The 19,751-nt window shown below is 41.4% G+C and overlaps 1 protein-coding gene across 2 annotated transcripts in view; it reads left to right on the top strand.

Annotated features, from left to right (window-relative positions):
• The window catches only part of LOC106572111 (ADP-ribosylation factor guanine nucleotide-exchange factor 2 (brefeldin A-inhibited)), a 37,951-nt gene that overhangs the window by 7,561 nt on the left and 10,639 nt on the right, over positions 1-19,751 (top strand). For both annotated transcript variants that reach the window (XM_014145962.2, XM_014145961.2), the window contains exons 2-19: positions 2,456-2,486; positions 2,739-2,862; positions 8,220-8,366; positions 8,799-8,978; positions 9,321-9,588; positions 9,702-9,908; positions 10,028-10,143; positions 10,329-10,462; positions 12,190-12,424; positions 12,579-12,678; positions 14,282-14,421; positions 14,548-14,656; positions 16,100-16,289; positions 17,976-18,087; positions 18,369-18,574; positions 18,785-18,869; positions 18,977-19,148; positions 19,588-19,739. In XM_014145962.2, coding sequence (XP_014001437.1) covers positions 2,456-2,486; positions 2,739-2,862; positions 8,220-8,366; positions 8,799-8,978; positions 9,321-9,588; positions 9,702-9,908; positions 10,028-10,143; positions 10,329-10,462; positions 12,190-12,424; positions 12,579-12,678; positions 14,282-14,421; positions 14,548-14,656; positions 16,100-16,289; positions 17,976-18,087; positions 18,369-18,574; positions 18,785-18,869; positions 18,977-19,148; positions 19,588-19,739 — 2,708 coding nt within the window. The remainder of the gene's footprint in view (positions 1-2,455; positions 2,487-2,738; positions 2,863-8,219; positions 8,367-8,798; positions 8,979-9,320; positions 9,589-9,701; positions 9,909-10,027; positions 10,144-10,328; positions 10,463-12,189; positions 12,425-12,578; positions 12,679-14,281; positions 14,422-14,547; positions 14,657-16,099; positions 16,290-17,975; positions 18,088-18,368; positions 18,575-18,784; positions 18,870-18,976; positions 19,149-19,587; positions 19,740-19,751) is intronic.

Genomic DNA, 19,751 nt, shown 5'->3' with positions numbered 1-19,751 from the left:
CCTTGCAGTTCCAGACAGGGCAGGTCACAGGGAAGACTGAAAACAACAACAACAACAACAAAAAGCAGGGGTCTAGACAGCCACAAGCCCGGGACAATCCGCAGTTCCAGCCACAATGGCTAAACAAGTCGCGGGTTGTGTTCAAGCTAGCTTGATAGGCTGCAAGCGAGTAATTTCTCGCATGAAATAGCCTTCATTTCTCAGAACAAGAATAGACTGACGAGTTTCAGAAGAAAAGTTATTTGTTTCTGGCCATTTTGAGCCTGTAATCGAACCCACAAATGCTGATGCTCCAGATACTCAACTAGTCTTAAGAAGGCCAGTTTTATTGCTTCTTTAATCAGAACAACAGTTTTCAGCTGTGCTAACATAATTGCAAAAGGGTTTTCTAAAGATCAATTAGCCTTTTTAAAATGATAAACCTGGATTAGCTAACACAACGTGCCATTGGAACACAGGAGTGATGGTTGCTGATAACGGGCCTCTGTACGTCTATGTAGATATTCCGTAAAAAATCTGCCGTTAAAACCTGTTAGGGCTAGGGGGCAGTATTGACACGGCTGGATAAAAAACATACCCGATTTAATCTGGTTACCACTCCTACCCAGTAACTAGAATATGCATATACTTATTACATATGGATAGAAAACACCCTAAATTTTCTAAAACTGTTTGAATGGTGTCTGTGAGTATAACAGAACTCAAATGGCAGGTCAAAACCTGAGCGATTCCTTTACAGGAAGTGGCCTGTCTGACCATTTCTTGAACTTCTTTTCCATCTCTATCTTTTACTAAGGATCTCTGCTCTAACGTGACACTTCCCACGTCGTCCATAGGCGCTCAGAGCCCGGGAAAAAACAGAATGTCGTCATTCCAGCCCCAGGCTGAAACACATTATCGCCTTTCTCAAGTGGCCGATCAAGGGACTCTGGGCTTATGCGCGTGACCCGACCGCTCCCGCCTTTGTGATTTTTTTTCCTCTGTTTGCCGAAAAGGAGATTCCCTGTCGGAATATTATCGCTTTTCACGAGAAAAATGGCGTAAAAATTGATTTTAAACAGCGGTTGACATGCTTCGAAGTACGGTAATGGAATATTTAGAATTTTATTGTCACGAATTGCGCCATGCGCGCGACACTTCTTTACCATTTCGGATAGTGTCTGGAACGCACGAACAAAACGCCGCTATTCGGATATAACGATGGATTATTTTGGACCAAACCAACATTTGTTATTGAAGTAGCAGTCCTGGGTGTGCATTCTGACGAAGACAACAAAAGGTAATCAAACTTTTATAATAGTAAATATGATTATGGTGAGTGCTAAACTTGCCGGGTGTCTAAATAGCGAGCCCGTGATGCCTGGGCTATGTACTTAGAATATTGCAAAATGTGCTTTCACCAAAAAGCTATTTTAAAATTGGACATATCGAGTGCATAGAGGAGGTCTGTATCTATCATTCTTAAAATAATTGTTGTGCTTTTTGTGAAAGTTTATCGTGAGTAATTTAGTAAAATGTTAGCGAATTCCCCGGAAGTTTGCGGGGGGTATGCTAGTTCTGAACGTCACATGCTAATGTAAAAAGCTGGTTTTTGATATAAATATGAACTTGATTGAACAAAACATGCATGTATTGTATAACATAATGTCCTAGGGTTGTCATCTGATGAAGATCATCAAAGGTGAGTGCTGCATTTAGCTGTCTTCTGGGTTTTGGTGACATTATATGCTGGCTTGAAAAATGGGTGTCTGATTATTTCTGGCTTGGTACTCTGCTGACATAATCTAATGTTTTGCTTTCGTTGTAAAGCCTTTTTGAAATCAGACAGTGTGGTTAGATTAACGAGAGTCTTGTCTTTAAATAGCTGTAAAATAGTCATATGTTTGAGAAATTGAAGTAATAGGATTTTTAAGGTTTTGAAAATCGCGCCACAGGCTGCCAGTGGCTGTTACGTAGGTGGGACGCAAGCGTCCCACCTAGCCCATAGAGGCTAACAATGTCTACACTGTATTTCTGATCAATTTGATGTTATATTAATGAACAAAACTTTTTTATTTTCTTTCAAAAACAAGGACATTTCTAAGTGACCCCAAACTTTTGTATGGTAGTGTATATACACATTGATTCTTGAATATGAATTATGAATGCCTCATGAGCTTAGTTGAACTGTCGTACCCCACCAGAACCCAAAATATAAGCCTGGTTTATGCCAATGTTTGTAAACATTGTAAACGTAAACAATCAAAACATGCCTTAAACAATCATTTTGATATCTTGGATGGTCAGTCCTTGCATCCATAGCTCTGTCTTTGAGTTTGAGTGGTTACATTTCTCCAGGCCCATCCCTCAGCGTTTTACTAAAACTGAGGCAGGGTGTACACTTTGTTTAGCTGCGGATTGTCGCTTTAAGGTAAATGTTCGGACATCGCTAATCTTGTTCCTTTTGTCTTCACAGATGAAATTAAAATCGAGCTTGAGAAGCAAAAGTAAGTTCCAACCCCTTTCCATCTTTTATATTTATATTTCATGGGCAAGTGATTGGTTTTATGCACCTATTAAGCAGTCACCACTGTTATTAGTGCTTTTTAAGTTAGTAATGTCCTGAGGCCTGCATGATTTAATCTGTATTACATTAACATTTTAGTCATTTTTCAGACGTTCTTATCCAGAGCAACTTACAGTGCATAAATATTAAGATTATAGTTCCTGTTCTCATTTACCTTTCCTTTGGCCTGCAGAGATGGCACTGTGGTCCCGCCCCGAGCAAACTACATTGAGGCTGACAAATATGTGCTACCTTTTGAGCTTGCCTGTCAATCTAAGTCCCCACGCATTGTCAGCACCTCGTTGGACTGCTTACAGGTATGTAGTGATGGGGGAAGAAGTTACATTGGGATATTATTTTGGATGATACAGTGCCTTCGGAAAGTATTCCGATCCCTTGTTAGGTTACAGCCTTATTCTAAAATTGATATACCGTAATTTCCGGACTATTAAGCGCACCTGAATATAAGCCGCACCCACTGAAAATGTAAAAAATAATATTATTTTTGAACATAAATAAGCCGCACATGTCTATAAGCCGCAGGTGCCTACCGGTACAGTGAAACAAATTAACTTTACACGGGCTTTAACGAAACACGGCTTGTAACAAAAATAAATAGGCTTTAACGAAACACGGCTTGTAACAAAAATAAATAGGCTTTAACGAAACACGGCTTGTAACAAAAAATAAAACATTTGCAGTAAGCTTTAGTTGTCTTTTTGCACTGAGTCAATTCCTCACGCTGCTGTTTCCAACGTCTTATCGACTCATTAAGACCAAGCTCCCGTGCAGCAGCTCTATTTCCTTTTCCAACAGCCAGATCAATCGCCTTCAACTTGAAAGCTGCATCATATGCATTTCTCCGTGTCTTTGCCATGATGAGGGTGACAAAATGACTACCGTAATCAGAATGATGGGAAGTTTGAGAGCGCTCGATTTAATCTAAACAGTAAACAAAAAAGTTGTTTGACCTTAACCCGTTCGGCAATTTCATTGGTCTAATGAAAGCTTCATGCCGCCAAAAAACTGAGCACGTCACAGAATGTTTTGTTTTTTGGAGAAAAAAAAATTGTAAGCGGGAAAAATCAATTTTTAGCCGCATCATTGTTTAAGCCGCGAGGTTCAAAGCGTGGGAAAAAAGTTGCGGCTTATAGTCCGGAATTTACGGTAATAGTCCCCCCCCCCTCAATCTACACACAATACCCCATAATGACAAAGCAAAAACAAATTTTCAGTTTTTTTTTGCTAATTTATAAAAAAATAACTGAAATGACATTTACATAAGTATTCAGACTCTTTATTCAGTACTTTGTTGAAGCACCTTCTGCAGCGATTACAGCTTAGTCTTCTTGGATATGACGCTACAAGATTGGCATACCTGTCTTTGGGGAGTTTCTCCCATTCTTCTCTGCACATCCTCTCAAGTTCTGTCAGGTTGGATGGGGAACGTTGCTGCACAGCTATTTTCAGGTCTCTCCAGAGATGTTCGATCGGGTTCAAGTCCAGTCTCTGGCTGGGTCTGAGGTCCTGAGCGCTTGAGCAGGTATTCATCAAGGATCTCTCTGTACTTTGCTCCGTTCATCTTTGCCTCGATCCTGACTAGTCTCCCAATCCCTGCCGCTGAAAAACATCCCCAGAGTATAATGCTGCCACCACCATGCTTCACCATAGGGATGGTGACAGGTTTCTTCCAGACGTGACACTTGGCATTCAGGCCAGAGAATCTTGTTTCTCATGGTCAGAGTCTTTGTGCCTTTTGGCCAACTCCAAGCGGGCTGTCATGTGCCTTTTACTTGGGAGTGGTTTTAGTCTGGTCACTCTACCATAAAGGCCTGATTGGTGGAGTGCTGCAGAGATGTTTGTCCTTCTGGAAGGTTCTCCCATCTCCACAGAGGAACTCTAGAGCTCTGTCAGTGATCATCGGGTTCTTGGCCCTTCTCCCCCGATTGCTCAGTTTGGACGGGCGGCCAGCACTAGGAAGTGTCTTGGTGGTTCCAAACTTTATCCGTTTAACTTTTCTGGCGCAGGCGTTCCGCTAGCGACTCACCTCAACAACATCCGGTGAAATTGCAGAGCGCCAAATTCAAAATACAGAAATAGTCATAATAAACATTCATAAAAAATACAAGTGTTATACATCGGCTTAAAGATTAATTTATTGTTAATCCAGCCGCTTTGTCAGATTTCAAAAAGGCTTTACGACGAAAGCATACCATGCGATTATCTGAGGACAGCGCCCCGCTTACAAAAGCATACAAACATTTTACAACCAAGTAAAGGAATTACAAAAGTCAGAAATAGAGATAAAATTAATCACGTACCTTTGAAGATCTTCATATGGTTGCAGTCACAAGAGTCCCAGCTACACAATAAATGTTTGTTTTGTTCGATAAAGTCCCTCTTTATATCCCAAAAACTCTGTTTTGTTGGCGCGTTTTGTTCAGTAATCCACTGGCCCAAAGGCGGTCAAAACATGCAGACGAATACATCCTAATAGTACCGGTAAAGTTCGTGAAAACATGTCAAACGATGTTTATAATTAATCCTCAGGCTGTCAATTGTTTAAATAATCGATAATATTTCAACCGGACAATAGCGTATTCAATAGAAAGGAAAAACAACAAAGGGCGCGTAATCGGTCACGCGCGCAAACCAGCTCTGCAATCTTCCTCAGTCCACTGACAGAAAGGTCTCATTCTTCTTTATTTTTCAGAAAACAAGCCTGTAACAATGTCTAAAGACTGTTGACATCTAGTGGAAGCCATAGGAACTGCAATCTGGGTCCTAACCCATTAGATACTCTATAGGCATTCAATTGAAAATGCCCACATCAAAAAAATCCCACTTCCCTGATGGATTTTCCTCAGGTTTTCGCCTTCCATATCAGTTCTGTTATACTCACAGACATTATTTTAACAGTTTTGGAAACTTTAGAGTGTTTTCTATCCAAATCTACCAATTATATGTATATCCTAGCATGCTTCTCATCCAGATGTCGAAATACTGCCCCCAAGCCATAAGAAGTTAAGAATGATGGCGGCCACTGTGTTCTTGGGGACCTTCAATGCTGCAGAAATGTTTCTGGTACCCTTCTCCAGATCTGTGTCTCGGAGCTCTACGGACAATTCCTTCAACCTCATGGCTTGGTTTTTGCTCTGACATGCACTGTCAACTGTGGGACCTTATATAGACAGGAGTGTGCGTTTCCAAATCATGTCCATTCAATTTAATTTACCACAGGTGGACTCCAAGTTGTAGAAACATCTCAGTGATGATCAATGGAAACAGGATGCACCTGACCTCAATTTCGAGTCTCATAGCAGGGTCAGATTACTTATGTAAAAACATTTCCAAAAACCTGTGCAGTATTGTGTGTAGATTGTTGAGGATGTTTTTTTATTTAATACATTTTAGAGTAAGACTGTAACATAACAACATGTAGAAAAAGTCAAGGGGTCTGAAGGCACTGTATATTGTATCGTTTTGACAGTGTCACAATATTATTTTTGAGCTAGTTGGCTGTACCTGCATCAAAACTGCAGTATTTTTCCTTCACAGCTTGTTCTCCATCCTTTTAAAATATGGAGCCACTTTGTTTTCAGCACTTTTATTTCCATGTCTGATCAAATATGTTTAACATGGATTTGCAATTAACCTGTTGGGGCTACAGGTTAGCAATGAACCCCGAGCCGGGATTGCTAACAAGGCTGGAAATTCAAAACATCAAAAATCTAATAATTTCAATTTCTCAAACAATCAACTATTTTACACAATTTAAATGATAAACATCTCCTTAATCTAACCACATTGTTCGATTTTCAGAGGCTTTACGGCAAAAGCATAAAGTTAGATTATGTTAGGACAGTACATATCCACAAAAGTACAAACATCCATTTTCAATTCAAGGTCAGGCGTCACCAAAAGCAGAAACCAGCTTGAATTATGCACTAACTTTTGTCAATCTCCATCAGATGACACTCCTAGGACATTATGTTATACAATACATGCATTTTTTGTTCCATCAAGTTCATATTTATATCCAAAAACAGCATTTTACAGTAGCGTGAAATTCAGATTTTTTTCTTCTCTGAAATGCTTCCGGTGAACATAACAAAATTACTATTCGAAAACATTGGTAAATTATAATATTGTCATTCAAAGAATAATATATTATCATCTCGTAATTGCTACCGAATGGCCAGATCTCAAAATAACTTTACTGGGAAATCACATTTTGCAATAAACGGGGTGCTATGCTAAGAACAACAGGCTATGCTATACAGTTAGCATCATCTAAAATCGATAATAACATTGTAAATACCCCCTTACCTTTGATTATCTCCATCAGAAGGCAGGATCCCAGGTCCGGAAGGCATTCCAGGTCCGGAACAAATGTGGTTTCTTTTGACAAAGTTCATAATTTATGTCCAAATAACACCAAGTACTTAGCGTTCATTATGCTCCCACAAAACGTGGTGGGGGACTGGTAAAATCACGCCGAAAAGCTAAAAAAAAACCTAGTAAATAATCTATTTATGTCCGTTCAAACATGTCAAATGTTGTTTAGCATTAATCTTTTGGTCCATTTTTAACGTTAAACATCAGTAATATTTTCACACAACCTATCCTATGTCTAGATAAAAAATGATGACAAACTCACGTTTCTCAGATTTATGCGCAGGCGTAAAAAAATGAAGTGATGACATGTCAACTTCCTTGGATTCTAATTTGCTCTCTGTTTATCATAGACGCTTCAAACAACTTTATAAAGATCGTTGACATCTAGTGGAAGCCGTAGGTGTTGCGAAATGAATCCTTTCTCACTATGGTATCTATAAAACAATGACACTAAATAGTACAGTCACAGAATTCACATTTTTTTGGATCTATTTTTCACAGGTTTTTGCCTGCAATATGAGTTTTGTTATACTTACAGACACCATTCAAACTGTTTTAGAAAATTCAGAGTTTTTTCTATCCGAATGTGTTAATAATATGCATATCCTAGCTTCTGAGTTGGTGTAGGAGGCAGTTAAAAATGGGCACATATTTTTTTCAAAATGTCTCAATACTGCCCCCGAGCCCCAACTACAGTATCAAATCGCAATACATATTATTTTTAAAATTTAATTTAACTAGACAAGTCAGTTCAGAACAAATTCTTATTTTACAATGACGGCCAAACCCTCCCCTAACCCGGACGATGCTGGTCCAATTGTGCGCCGCCCTATGGGACTCCTGATCACGGCCGGTTGTGATACAGCCTGGGATCGAACCAGGGTCTGTTGTGACGCCTTTAGCACTGAGATGCAGTGCCTTAGACCACTGCGCCACTCGGGTCCCCAAATGTATATAGAATCATGAGAATCGAAAATACATATCGTGTTGGTACCTAAGTATCGTGATGATATTGTATCATCCCTGGCCATTCCCAGCCCTACAGGTCCTCAAGTTTACACATTAAAGTATGCACACGCCCGTGTAATTGTGAGAGGGAGCTGGGACTCAATTGTGGGTGGAAGGTAATTTTAAGTCCCTACTTGTAAGTGCCACTGGTTGGAGAAGTTCAAATGTTGTTACCCCTGTTGTGCAACTCCTCGGAGTTGTGCTCCTAAATATCAGAGATGTATACATTCTCCGCAATCTCTCATCTCTCCTTTCCCCCCTGTTGCAGAAGCTCATTGCGTATGGCCACATCACAGGCAACGCCCCTGACAGTAGTGCTCCAGGGAAGAGGCTCATCGACCGGCTGGTGGAGACCATCTGTAACTGTTTCCAGGGCCCACAGACAGACGAGGGGGTGCAGCTGCAAATTATTAAGGTGAGTTTGTCAGGGACTCCATTCATCTTAAACCTTTCCTTTATTTATAGCCTCATATTTATACCGATGTACCATATATAGCCTAGTTGCCTCTCAGGACAAATTGCTGCCCATTATTTCCCACCTCCCATTCCCCACTGTGATACTACAGGTATATCCGGAGGCAAATCTGTCTTTTATGGCTGTACAGAATGCGTGATGCATAACCAGAGCTCATTTAAGTTTCACATAGTGGAACTCCAAAGTTGAGGGTCCAAAGTCTGTCTTGTTCACACAAGCCACCAGTATTGTCACTGTTGATAACAGGTTTTATTGGACTGACCAGTCTTCCTACCGTATTTGAACATCTATAATTCACAAAGGTAGTGCAAGACATGATTTTCTTCTATTTCCCCTGACTGTTCTGACCCCCCCCCTCCTGTTCTCCTCCAGGCTCTCCTGACTGCAGTAACCTCCCCTCACATTGAGATCCACGAGGGGACTGTTCTACTGACTGTGCGTACCTGTTACAACATCTACCTGGCCAGCCGCAACCTCATCAATCAGACCACCGCCAAGGCCACGCTCACACAGATGCTCAATGTGATCTTCACCCGCATGGAGACACAGGCGGTCAGTATACTGTCCAGACCAGCCCAGTTCACTCTCATATTTACTTGTTCATACATGCAGTCATCTAAACAAAGCGCTCGACTCCGTCTTAGACCCTGGTCTGTATCCTCTTAAAGCAAGCTGATTGAGTAATGGAGATTAAAGAAAATCTTGATTGTCTGGAAATGGAGACCTTCCTTGTGTCTCAATAATTTCTCCATAAGTGTATTTGTCAGTGTGTTAACTGTCTGTCTCCTAGCCGACTGGCTGACTTGTTCATTGGCTGTTATTTACATGTTGTTTGGTGTTCCGGCTAGTTTTATTGATCATGACCTGTCTGTCCATCTCCCTGCATCTATACAGGCTCTGGAGTCTCACGAGCAGGAGAAGGATAGACTGTGTTTGCCCCATCAGAACCCTTCCACTTCCCCTGGGCGGATGTGTGGTTCCCCCCGGTCAGACCGCACCCTAGACTTAAGCGGGACCCCCTCTCCTGCGGCCAGCACCCCAGACCTCCATACCACGCCCCTGGCCTCAGACACACCCTCCGTCAATGGCCAACCAGAGGAGTGCAGGACTGAGGAGGATGTGGCTGTTACAGAGGAGAAAAGGGAGGAGACACCACCTCCAGGTATTGGCTTTGAGTATATTTATACTTGGCGTCGATCAAATGCTTCTATTGCATGACATTTCGGAAGCCTACATCATCCTCATTCATTTGACACGTTCTTTTCTCATCAACAGTTTTTGAAGATCCAGTTTCAGAGACCCCAACAACAGTAAAACAGCCAGTCGAGGAAGGGCATGAGGTGGGGCAGGGGGAGAAATCAGAAGTAGGAGAGGAGGAGAAACCAGAAGTTGATTCAAAGCCAACAGAGCAACCAACGAGTGAGGTGGAAGAGGAAGTGGCTCCAGCACCTGAACCAGAGCCACAGCCCCAGACCGCACCGGGTTAGTCATTGGTTGTAACCATAGGTGGTGTGATTGGACAGAGTTTGTTAATCAGGGCTTGTCTTGGTCTATCATTTACACACCTGTATCTGACTGGACTTTTCCACCTCTCCACACAGAAGGGGATCATCTGCCTGAGCAGACCATGGTGGCGCCCCCTAGACCCAGGACAGATACGAACCAAATGAACGGCATTATGGATGACCGTGGTTCAGTGTCCTCTACAGACATCCTGGTGAGTTAGCTCTTATCCGTGGAATGAGGATGGATCACATCAAAGGTTCTATGGGAGAAAACAGTGATTTGTGATTATTTTTGCCCCTATGCATTATACATAGTTTTGGTAGTTTAGTTATACATTGACAATTGCGTTGTATAGTTTGAGCCTGTTCTGTTTAGTTATTTGCTCTCTGTCTTTAGGATGCAGAGTCTATGCAGGGTGGCCAGAACACTGCTCGTTTCTCCCACATTCTGCAGAAAGACGCCTTCCTAGTCTTCCGCTCCCTCTGCAAGCTCTCCATGAAGCCCCTGGCAGACGGACCCCCTGACCCAAAGTGAGACATGATCCACTTGTCCTTCAGCCCCAGTTTCCCCTCTGTTCAAATGCACAACTCCTCCCTTGTTCCCATCACCTAATCCAACTCAAAGTTTCTCCTGGCTTTCTCTACACAATACTATGTACAGTGCCTTCAGAAAGTATGAACACCCCTGGACTTTTTTCACATTTTGTTATAAAGTGGGATTCAAATGAATTTAATTGTCTTTTTTTGTCAATGATTGACATAAAATACTCATGTCAAAGTGGAAGAAAAATATTTATCCAAAATAAAACAATATATCGACTAGATAAGTATGTCAACCCTGCTAAAAGGTGAATTTGTCTCCGAGTGTCTGGTGGAAAGCAGACTGAACCAGGTTTTCCTCTAGGATTTTGCCTGTGCAGCATACCCGTAACACCATGCAGACACCCCCATGCTTGAGAATATGAAGTGTTACTCATTGATGCGTTGTTGGATTTGCCCCAAACATAACGCTTTGTATTCATGGACAAAAGTGGGACATATTTATCAGTTTTACTTTAGTGCCTTGTTGCAAACATGATGCATGTTTTGGAATATTTGTATTCTGTACAGGCTTCCTTCTTTTCACTCTGTCATTTAGGTTAATATTGTGGAGTAACTACAATGTTGTTGATCCATCCTCAGTTTTCTCCCATCACAGCATTAAACTGTGTAATGGTTTTTAAAGTCACCATTGGCCTCATGGTGAAATCCCTGAGTGGTTTCCTTCCCCTCCGGCAACTGAGTTGGGAAAAATACCTGTATCTTTGTAGTAACTGGGTGTATTAATACACCATCCAAAGTGTAATTAATAACTTCACCATGCTCAAAGGAATATTCAATGTCTGCTTTTATTATTTTTACTGATCTACCAATAGGTTCCCTTCTTTGCGAGGCATTGGAAACCCCCCTGGTCTTTGTGGTTGAATCTGTGTTTGAAATATACTGCTCAACTGAGGGACCTAACAGATCATTGTAGTCATTCAAAAATCATGTTGAACACTATTATTGCACACAGAGTGAGTCCATGCGACGTATTATGTGACTTGTTATGCATATTTTTACTCCTGATCTTATTTAGCCTTGCCATAACAAAGGGGTTGAGTACTTATTGACTCAAGACATTTCAGTTTTTTCATTTGTAAACATTTCTAAAAACATAATTCCACTTTGACATTATGGGGTGTTGTGTGTAGGCCAGTGACACAACATTTAACTTGAATCCATTTTAAATTCAGGCTGTAACAACATAATGTGGAAAAAGTCAAAGGGTGTGAATACTTTCTCAAGGCACTGTAAATAGCTTCCACTTGGTATATAGACTGTTTTAAAGATCAGTATACCCAGGTTTGCTGGAGGTTTTACATTCGTGACTGGGCTTCTTCAGTTGCTGTAATCTAAAACCCTAAGGCTAGGAGTCTGAATAGGCAAATGAAAGCTGAGCCTGATCACTGCATCCAAACGTATTCGACAGTGACGTGCTATAATTTAAACCTAAATAACTGTATTGTACTAAGGCTATAAACTGTACAAGTCATTCATATACTAAACTGTTGAATATTTATTTACACTTCCCACAATCTCCCTTTCTTTGGCTCTTTCCCATGTCCTTGTCGTCTCTCCTTTCTCCAACTCTCATTTACCCTCTTCATTGCCTTTTCCTGTCTCCTCTCCCCGTCTAACTCCTTCTCTCTCCCCTTACTCTCTCCCCCTCTCCTCAGGTCTCATGAGCTGCGCTCCAAAGTGGTGTCTCTGCAGCTGCTGCTGTCTGTGCTCCAGGGGGCAGGGCCTGTCTTCCGCACCCACGAGATGTTTGTCAATGCCATCAAGCAGTACCTGTGTGTGGCCCTCTCCAAGAACGGGGTGTCCTCTGTGCCCGAGGTGTTTGAGCTCTCCCTCGCCATCTTCCTCACCCTGCTCTCCCACTTTAAAGTCCACCTCAAGATGCAGATCGAGGTTCGGGATACAGGATTTATATATTTTATCTGTGATTTTGAGTCCTTATACTCAATTCAAAATGGGCAACAGAATGGAAAATAAAATTACTGATGCAACTACTTACCACTTTTAATTCCCTCACTCCCACCCTCACTGTCCCTACCTCTCCCAGGTGTTTTTCAGGGAGATTTTCCTGACCATCCTGGAAACATCATCCAGCTCCTTTGAACACAAGTGGATGGTCATTCAGACCCTCACACGGATATGTGCAGGTAAAAACACACACAAGCCTGATGGACACATTTAGTGTGCATTGCTGTTTATGTACACTACCGTTCAAAAGTTTGGGGTCACTTAGACATGTCCTTGTTTTTGAAAGAAAAGCACTTTTTTTGTTCATTAAAATAACATCAAATTGATCAGAACTATAGTGTAGACATTGTTAATGTTGTAAATGACTATTGTAGCTGGACAGGGCAGTTTTTTTTTTATTGAATATCTACATAGGTGTACGGAGGTCCATTATCAGCAACCTTCACTCCTGTGTTCCAATGGCACGTTGTGTTAGCTAATCCAAGTTTATTATTTAAAAAAAGCTAATTTATCATTAGAAAACCCTTTTGTAATTATGTTAGCACAGCTGAAAACTGTTGTTCTGATTAAAGAAGCAATAAAACTGGCCTTTAGACTAGTTGAGTATCTGGAGCATCAGCATTTGTGGGTTTGATTACAGGCTCAAAATGTACACCACTGTGTACTACTCCCTTCACAGAACAGAGCAAACTGGCTCTAACCAGAATAGAACGATGAGTGGGAGGCCCCAGTGCACAACTGAGCAAGAGGACAAGTACATTAGAGTGTCTAGTTTGAGAAACAGACGCCTCACAAGTCTTCAACTGGCAGCTTCATTAAATAGTACCCGCAAAACACCAGTCTCAACGTCAACAGTGAAGAGGCGACTCCGGGATGCTGGCCTTCTGAGCAGAGTTTCAAAGAAAAAAAACATATCTCAGACTGGCCAATAAGAAGAAAATATTAAGATGGGCAGAAGAACACAGACACTGGACAGAGGAAGATAGGAAAAATGTTTTAAGTTTGAGATGTTCGGATCACAAAGAAGAACATTCGTGAGATACAGAAAAAAATTAAAGATGCTGGAGGAGTGCTTGACGCCATCTGTCAAGCGTGGTGGAGGCAATGTGATGGTCTGGGGATGCTTTGGTGGTGGTAAAGTGGGAGATTTGTACAGGGTAAAAGGGATCTTGAAGAAGGAAGGCTATCACTCCATTTTGCAACGCCATGCCATACCCTGTTGACGGTACTTAATTGGAGCCAATTTCCTCCTACAACAGGACAATGACCCAAAGCACAGCTCCAAGCTATGCAATAACTATTTAGGGAAGAAGCAGTCAGCTGGTATTCTGTCTATAATGGAGTGGCCAGCACAGTCACCGGATCTCAACACGATTGAGCTGTTGTGGGAGCAGCTTGACCGTATGCTACGTAAGAAGTGCCCATCAAGCCAATCCAACTTGTGGGAGGTGCTTCAGGAGGCATGGGGTGAAATCTCTTCAGATTACCTCAACAAATTGACAACTAGAATGCCAACGGTCTGCAAGGCTGTCATAGCTGCAAATGAAGGATTCTTTGACGAAAGTCAAGTTTGAAGGACACAATTATTATTTCAATTAAAAATGATTATTTTTAACCTTGTCAACATCTTGACTATATTTCCTATTCATTTTGCAACTCATTTCATGTATGTTTTCATGGAAAACAAGGACATTTCTAAGTGACCCCAAACTTTTGAACGGTAACGTACATATACCAAATTTTTATCTTCACTCCCCCCATCTTAAAACCCTTCACCCCCAGATGCTCAGTGTGTGGTGGATATCTACGTAAACTACGACTGTGACCTGAACGCTGCAAACATCTTTGAGCGGCTGGTGAACGATCTATCTAAGATTGCCATGGGGAGGAGTGGCCAGGAGCTGGGGATGACCCCTCTACAGGTTACCTCAAAGATGTTGACATCATGCTTGGATTTTGTCTGTTGTTTAGCTGTTTCTCTGGGGTAGGAAGTATTTTTGAGCTCTGTAAATGATGTGACAGACCGGTTAACATGAGACATATTGCAGGAGCTGAGTCTGCGTAAGAAGGGTCTGGAGTGTTTGGTGTCCATTCTGAAATGCATGGTGGAGTGGAGCAGAGACATGTATGTCAACCCCAACCTGCAGGCCAACCTCGGTGAGTATAATGAGCATTGTGTGTGTCTAGTAGGGATTCCGTTAGGAAAATGTTGTGCCGGACAAATGACTGGGAAGATTTCAATTTATCGGACATTTGGGAAATTTGCATTGGGTGTGTAACTCAGGACATCCGTCCGCACCATCAATAAACGAGGGATATTGACCAAATGAGCCACATTTTACATGTCCTTAAAAACAGCCTTTAACAAATAATAAAAACACTACCTTGTGTTTCGATGTGTAGCATATGCAAGAATGTATAGCCTAATGTTTTTTTACTTTACTACAACAATTGTCCACTTCACGGTTCAGCTTGGAGATTTCAGCACTAAATGCATCAGGGCATTATATGTATTGGCTTTAAAGATAAGCATTATATTGTTAGATTATAGGAGTTACTCTGGTAGGCGTAAAACATTCAACCTCAAGTGCAATTGTCGGAGTCAGTTCTTCTTAGGCCTGCAGTACAAAAGGCTAATAGCCACATCACACCTTCACAAATGTTTCTAAACTTTATTAGATTCATATCAAATCTAAGTCTTGCCATTGTTTATAGGGAAAATACAAGCTGGATCTTATATTGTGGCAAACGCAACATTACAATATGAGCTTAATTTGTTAAAAGAAAAAGACTCAACAGAATGAAACAAAACACTTTCAAACTGGTTTAAACATTCACCAAAGTTTTGAACACGCTATATTGCAGCAATTACCAAGAAAGCCTAGTGCCTACCGTACCCAACAAATGACTGCAATAAGCTAATGATATTTATATTACAACAAGCCTACTTATAACTTATCTCAAATTAAATACGGAGGGCACAGACAGTTCGAACTTAATTTAGCCAACGAAAATATATCAACTGAATGAAAAACAATCCCTCTTGCATATTTAAAGAAATGGTTTAGATTAATACATGGGCCTACAATAATAATTATGAAACAAATAATTATAAATATTAGGGGGAAAAAATAAAGTAAAAAAAATGCATCCTACCAGAATAGCGGATTGCACAGTAGCCTGCATTTGGCCGCACCAACGTTCTTGTCATATTTGTCCACTACAATATTAAAACTTGTACTTATGGAGGACATTCCCCTTTTAGGCTTTTCACTATTGGCATACTATCTTACTTTCATTAGGCCTCCATCTTGAAAATCAACAGTACCCAAGGCTCCTCGCTCTCTCTTTCCTCAGCAGCAGGTGTGTGCACGTAAAAGCAGTGCGCAAGGAGTTAGACAATGGTGCTGAAGTGCAAAATCTGAATTTATGACATGCATCCCTGGACAAGTTGGCCGGCTACAATTGTATTTATCTGATTTTATTTTACCGGTCAAAAGCCTTCAATTAACGGCTAACGGAAACCAAGGTGGTGTGTGTGTCTAGCAGCACCTCTCAGCCTAAACAGTGTGTATCTTGACCCTTTTGTGTGTGACCCAGGCCAGGAGCGGCCGTCAGATGGTGAGGGTCCGGAGCTGAAGCTTCCTGACCACCTGGCGTCTCGTAGAGACAGCGTCAGTTCTCTGGACTCCACCATGTCATCTAGTGTCCAGTCCTCCCAGCCTGACCACCCAGAACAGTATGAGGTCATCAAACAACAGAAGGACGTCATCGAGCACGGCATTGAGCTGTGAGTCTCACACTTTGTCCTTCCCTTTGACTTTCTTTATTTTACTCTGTCTATATACAGTATCAGTCTGGGAGGTAGTGTTAATTTCGTCAACAATAACTGATGAAAAATATTCGTCAACCACCTATTTTTCCTGACGAAAGCTAATGACGATACTGAGACGAGATGCCATGAAAAAAACTGTCACAAATGAGTTTTCATTTTAGGTGACAAAAATGTAGTTGTGGAAAAAGTACCCAATTGCCATACTTGAGTAAAAGTAAAGATACCTTAATAGAAAATGACACAAGTAAAAGTGAAAATCACCCGGTAAAAAACGACTTGAGTCAAAGTATCAAATGTACAAGTATACATCATTTTTAATTGCTTATATTAAGCAAAGAAGACAGCCACATTTTTCTAGTTTTAATTTATTTACGGACGGCCAGGGGCACGCTCCAACATTCAGACAATTTACAAACAAAACATGTTTTTAGTGAGTCCGCCAGATCAGAGGCAGCAGGGATGACCAGGGATGTTCTCTTGATAAGTGTGTGAATTAGACCATTTTCCTGTCCTGCTAAGCATTCAAAATGTAACGAATACTTTTGGGTGTCAGGGAAATTGTATGGAGTAAAAAGTACATCATTTTCTTTAGGAATGTAGTAAAGTAAAAGTTGTCAAATATAGTAATGTACAGATACCCCCAAAAAACTACTTAAGTAGTACTTTAAAGTTTTTTTACTTAAGTACTTTATACCACTGCAATAATGTGACTAGACGAGAATTCCACATGAGACTAATGCACATTCAATTTGACATGAAGCTCCTTTTCATCTGTTTTGTCCAGATATGCAGAATATTTAATGCAATCCTCTTATTGGCAGATTTAACGTGTTTAAGGTACGCGTTCTTATTGAACTGATCTGCCTGACTCCCACACAGCTCCCGGGTGGTCACTTCAGTCACTCGCTCACTTCAGTCACTCGCACAGCATGGACACTTCAATTGTAACCTACCTCAACTAGAAACAATTGTTTACTCTCTTACTTTCACATAGGCTATTTTTGCTTTGATCACATAAGCTCTATTTTTCCGTCTGTGCTGTTTTTCATCTGTTTTGCCACACTCGCGGTCCGCAAATGCCAGTGCAGTTGTATTTCCCCCCGATTTGAAATGTTTATGCTATTTCCTGAATATCAGTATCACATTAATAATTCTGACATTGTTGGAAACTGTATATTCTCCCATTTTTAAGGGAATCACTGTTATTTACCCTCATTGTAAGGTTATGATTGGGGGGAAACAGCTCTGTATGCCTAAATTGTTTAATCTGTAGGAAAGGCTTTGTAGCCTGTATGGTAAATCATGGCCGGCATTGGTTACAATCTTCTACAATAGCAGTGTGCCAGCTATTTGAGGGGATAGTAGGCCTAGTTGAACCAGGCTATCTTAATGTGTACATGATGGAAGTTAAATATGAATTATTTAATGGGGGAAAATACACTGACTAATGTGACTAAAATACTGACTAGTCAACTGATAACTTAAACTAAGGATGAAATGACTAACATATGACTAAGACTAAAAGGTATTTTAGTCAAGACTATAAGACTAAATCTAAAATGGCTGCTAAAATTAACACTGCCTATCTAGTTATACAGTATATCTGTAGTAGCCATAGATTATTTGTCTCCATCTCTCAAGTTTCAACAAAAAGCCCAAGCGAGGTGTCCAGTTCTTACAAGACCAAGGCATGCTGGGGAACACAGCAGAGGACATTGCCCAGTTTCTGCACCAAGAGGAGCGCCTGGACACAGTGAGCACCTCACCACAACCTTGTATCACTGTACAAACATGAATGCAACAACCGGAAGTTATTGTGATGTGTTCGAACTCGAGTTTGTACGAGAAAAGGTTGTCATTGTAGATGCCAGATCTTCATTGTAAATGCCAGGTTGTCATTGTAAATTAGAATTAGTTCTACCTTTTACATGGTTATATTTATATAAAATACATAAATAAAAAGGTTTGTCAGAGTTTCCTATCTCTGACACAGCTCTTCATCATTTCCCCATCTCTCCTTTCTCTTCTCTCTAGACCCAGGTGGGGGAGTACCTGGGGGAGAACGTGCGTTTCAACAAGGAGGTGATGTACAGCTATGTGGACCAGCTGGACTTCTGTGGCCGGGACTTTGTCTCTGCTCTGAGGGCTTTCCTGGAGGGCTTCCGGCTCCCCGGAGAGGCCCAGAAAATTGACAGGCTCATGGAGAAGTTTGCTGCCCGATATCTGGAGTGTAACCAGGGGTAAGGGAGACATGTCAGTGACTGTTTGCTACCAGCAGGGGGAGGAGTTGAGTTTGCATACACGCTCTGGAAACATGTCATCGAGAACATCCTCAATTATAGATACTGCGTGGACGTGTAGCCTCTTTGAATATTCATTATGTAATTTCCAGTGGTTTACTGATGCAGCACCTTGTTTCCTCAACTGGCCCTAACCTCTTGCCCCTGCAGACAGACTGAGTTTGCCAGTGCAGACACAGCCTACGTCTTGGCCTACTCCATCATCATGCTCACCACCGACCTGCACAGTCCACAGGTCAGAACACCATCCAATCAGTCTATTTAGCCTATTCATCTATCCATACACGCACTTGCAGTTATTTGTATTCACTGTTGTTCCTCACCGTTATTTGACCTGTACAGGTGAAGAACAAAATGACCAAGGAGCAGTACATCAAAATGAACCGTGGTATCAATGACAGTAAGGACCTGCCTGAGGAGTACCTGTCCTCCATATACGATGAGATCGCTGGCAAGAAGATCGCCATGAAGGACAGCAAGGAGCACACTATCACACCCAAGACTAGCAAGCACAGTAAGTAGAGATAACAGGGATATGACAAACCAGAGCCAGATATATTTAGAGTTGGGACAACTTGTAGAATTGGGAATATTGTTCTCATCCTAGGCATTCACTTATGAAGCATTGCTTATGAAGCATTGTTTAAATATTCCCAGTGTTATTAGCATTGAGCGTGGGAAATGCCCTTTACAAGTGAAGTATAATTAATGTTAATGGTGAGCCTACATGTCTGCCATAGAATGTTGTAGTGTCATGTAAATGCATCAGAATTCAGAAACATCAATGTCCTAACGCTCTAAATATATGGCTCTGTGACAGACGATCTAAAACTGTATTATCATCAACTGAACACCTACACCACCCAGCTTAGTGGGAATTGTAAGGCCACAAGTTACCGTGAAGAGTATGTGTTGGTCATGTGATAATCTAGGCACTCTCTCTTTCTTTTCAGGTGTAGCCACTGAGAAGCAGCGTCGTCTACTATATAACGTGGAGATGGAACAGATGGCCAAGACAGCCAAGGCCCTGATGGAGGCTGTGAGCCACGCCCAGGCTCCCTTCTTCAGCGCCACCCACCTGGAACACGTCCGGCCCATGTTTAAGGTACTGGAGAGC

This window comes from Salmo salar, chromosome ssa15, assembly GCF_905237065.1.
Source record: "Salmo salar chromosome ssa15, Ssal_v3.1, whole genome shotgun sequence".
In the NCBI taxonomy this organism is placed as follows: domain Eukaryota; kingdom Metazoa; phylum Chordata; class Actinopteri; order Salmoniformes; family Salmonidae; genus Salmo; species Salmo salar.
The sequence above is the reverse complement of the archived record's forward strand: the minus strand, read 5'-3'. Positions and strand labels throughout refer to the sequence as shown.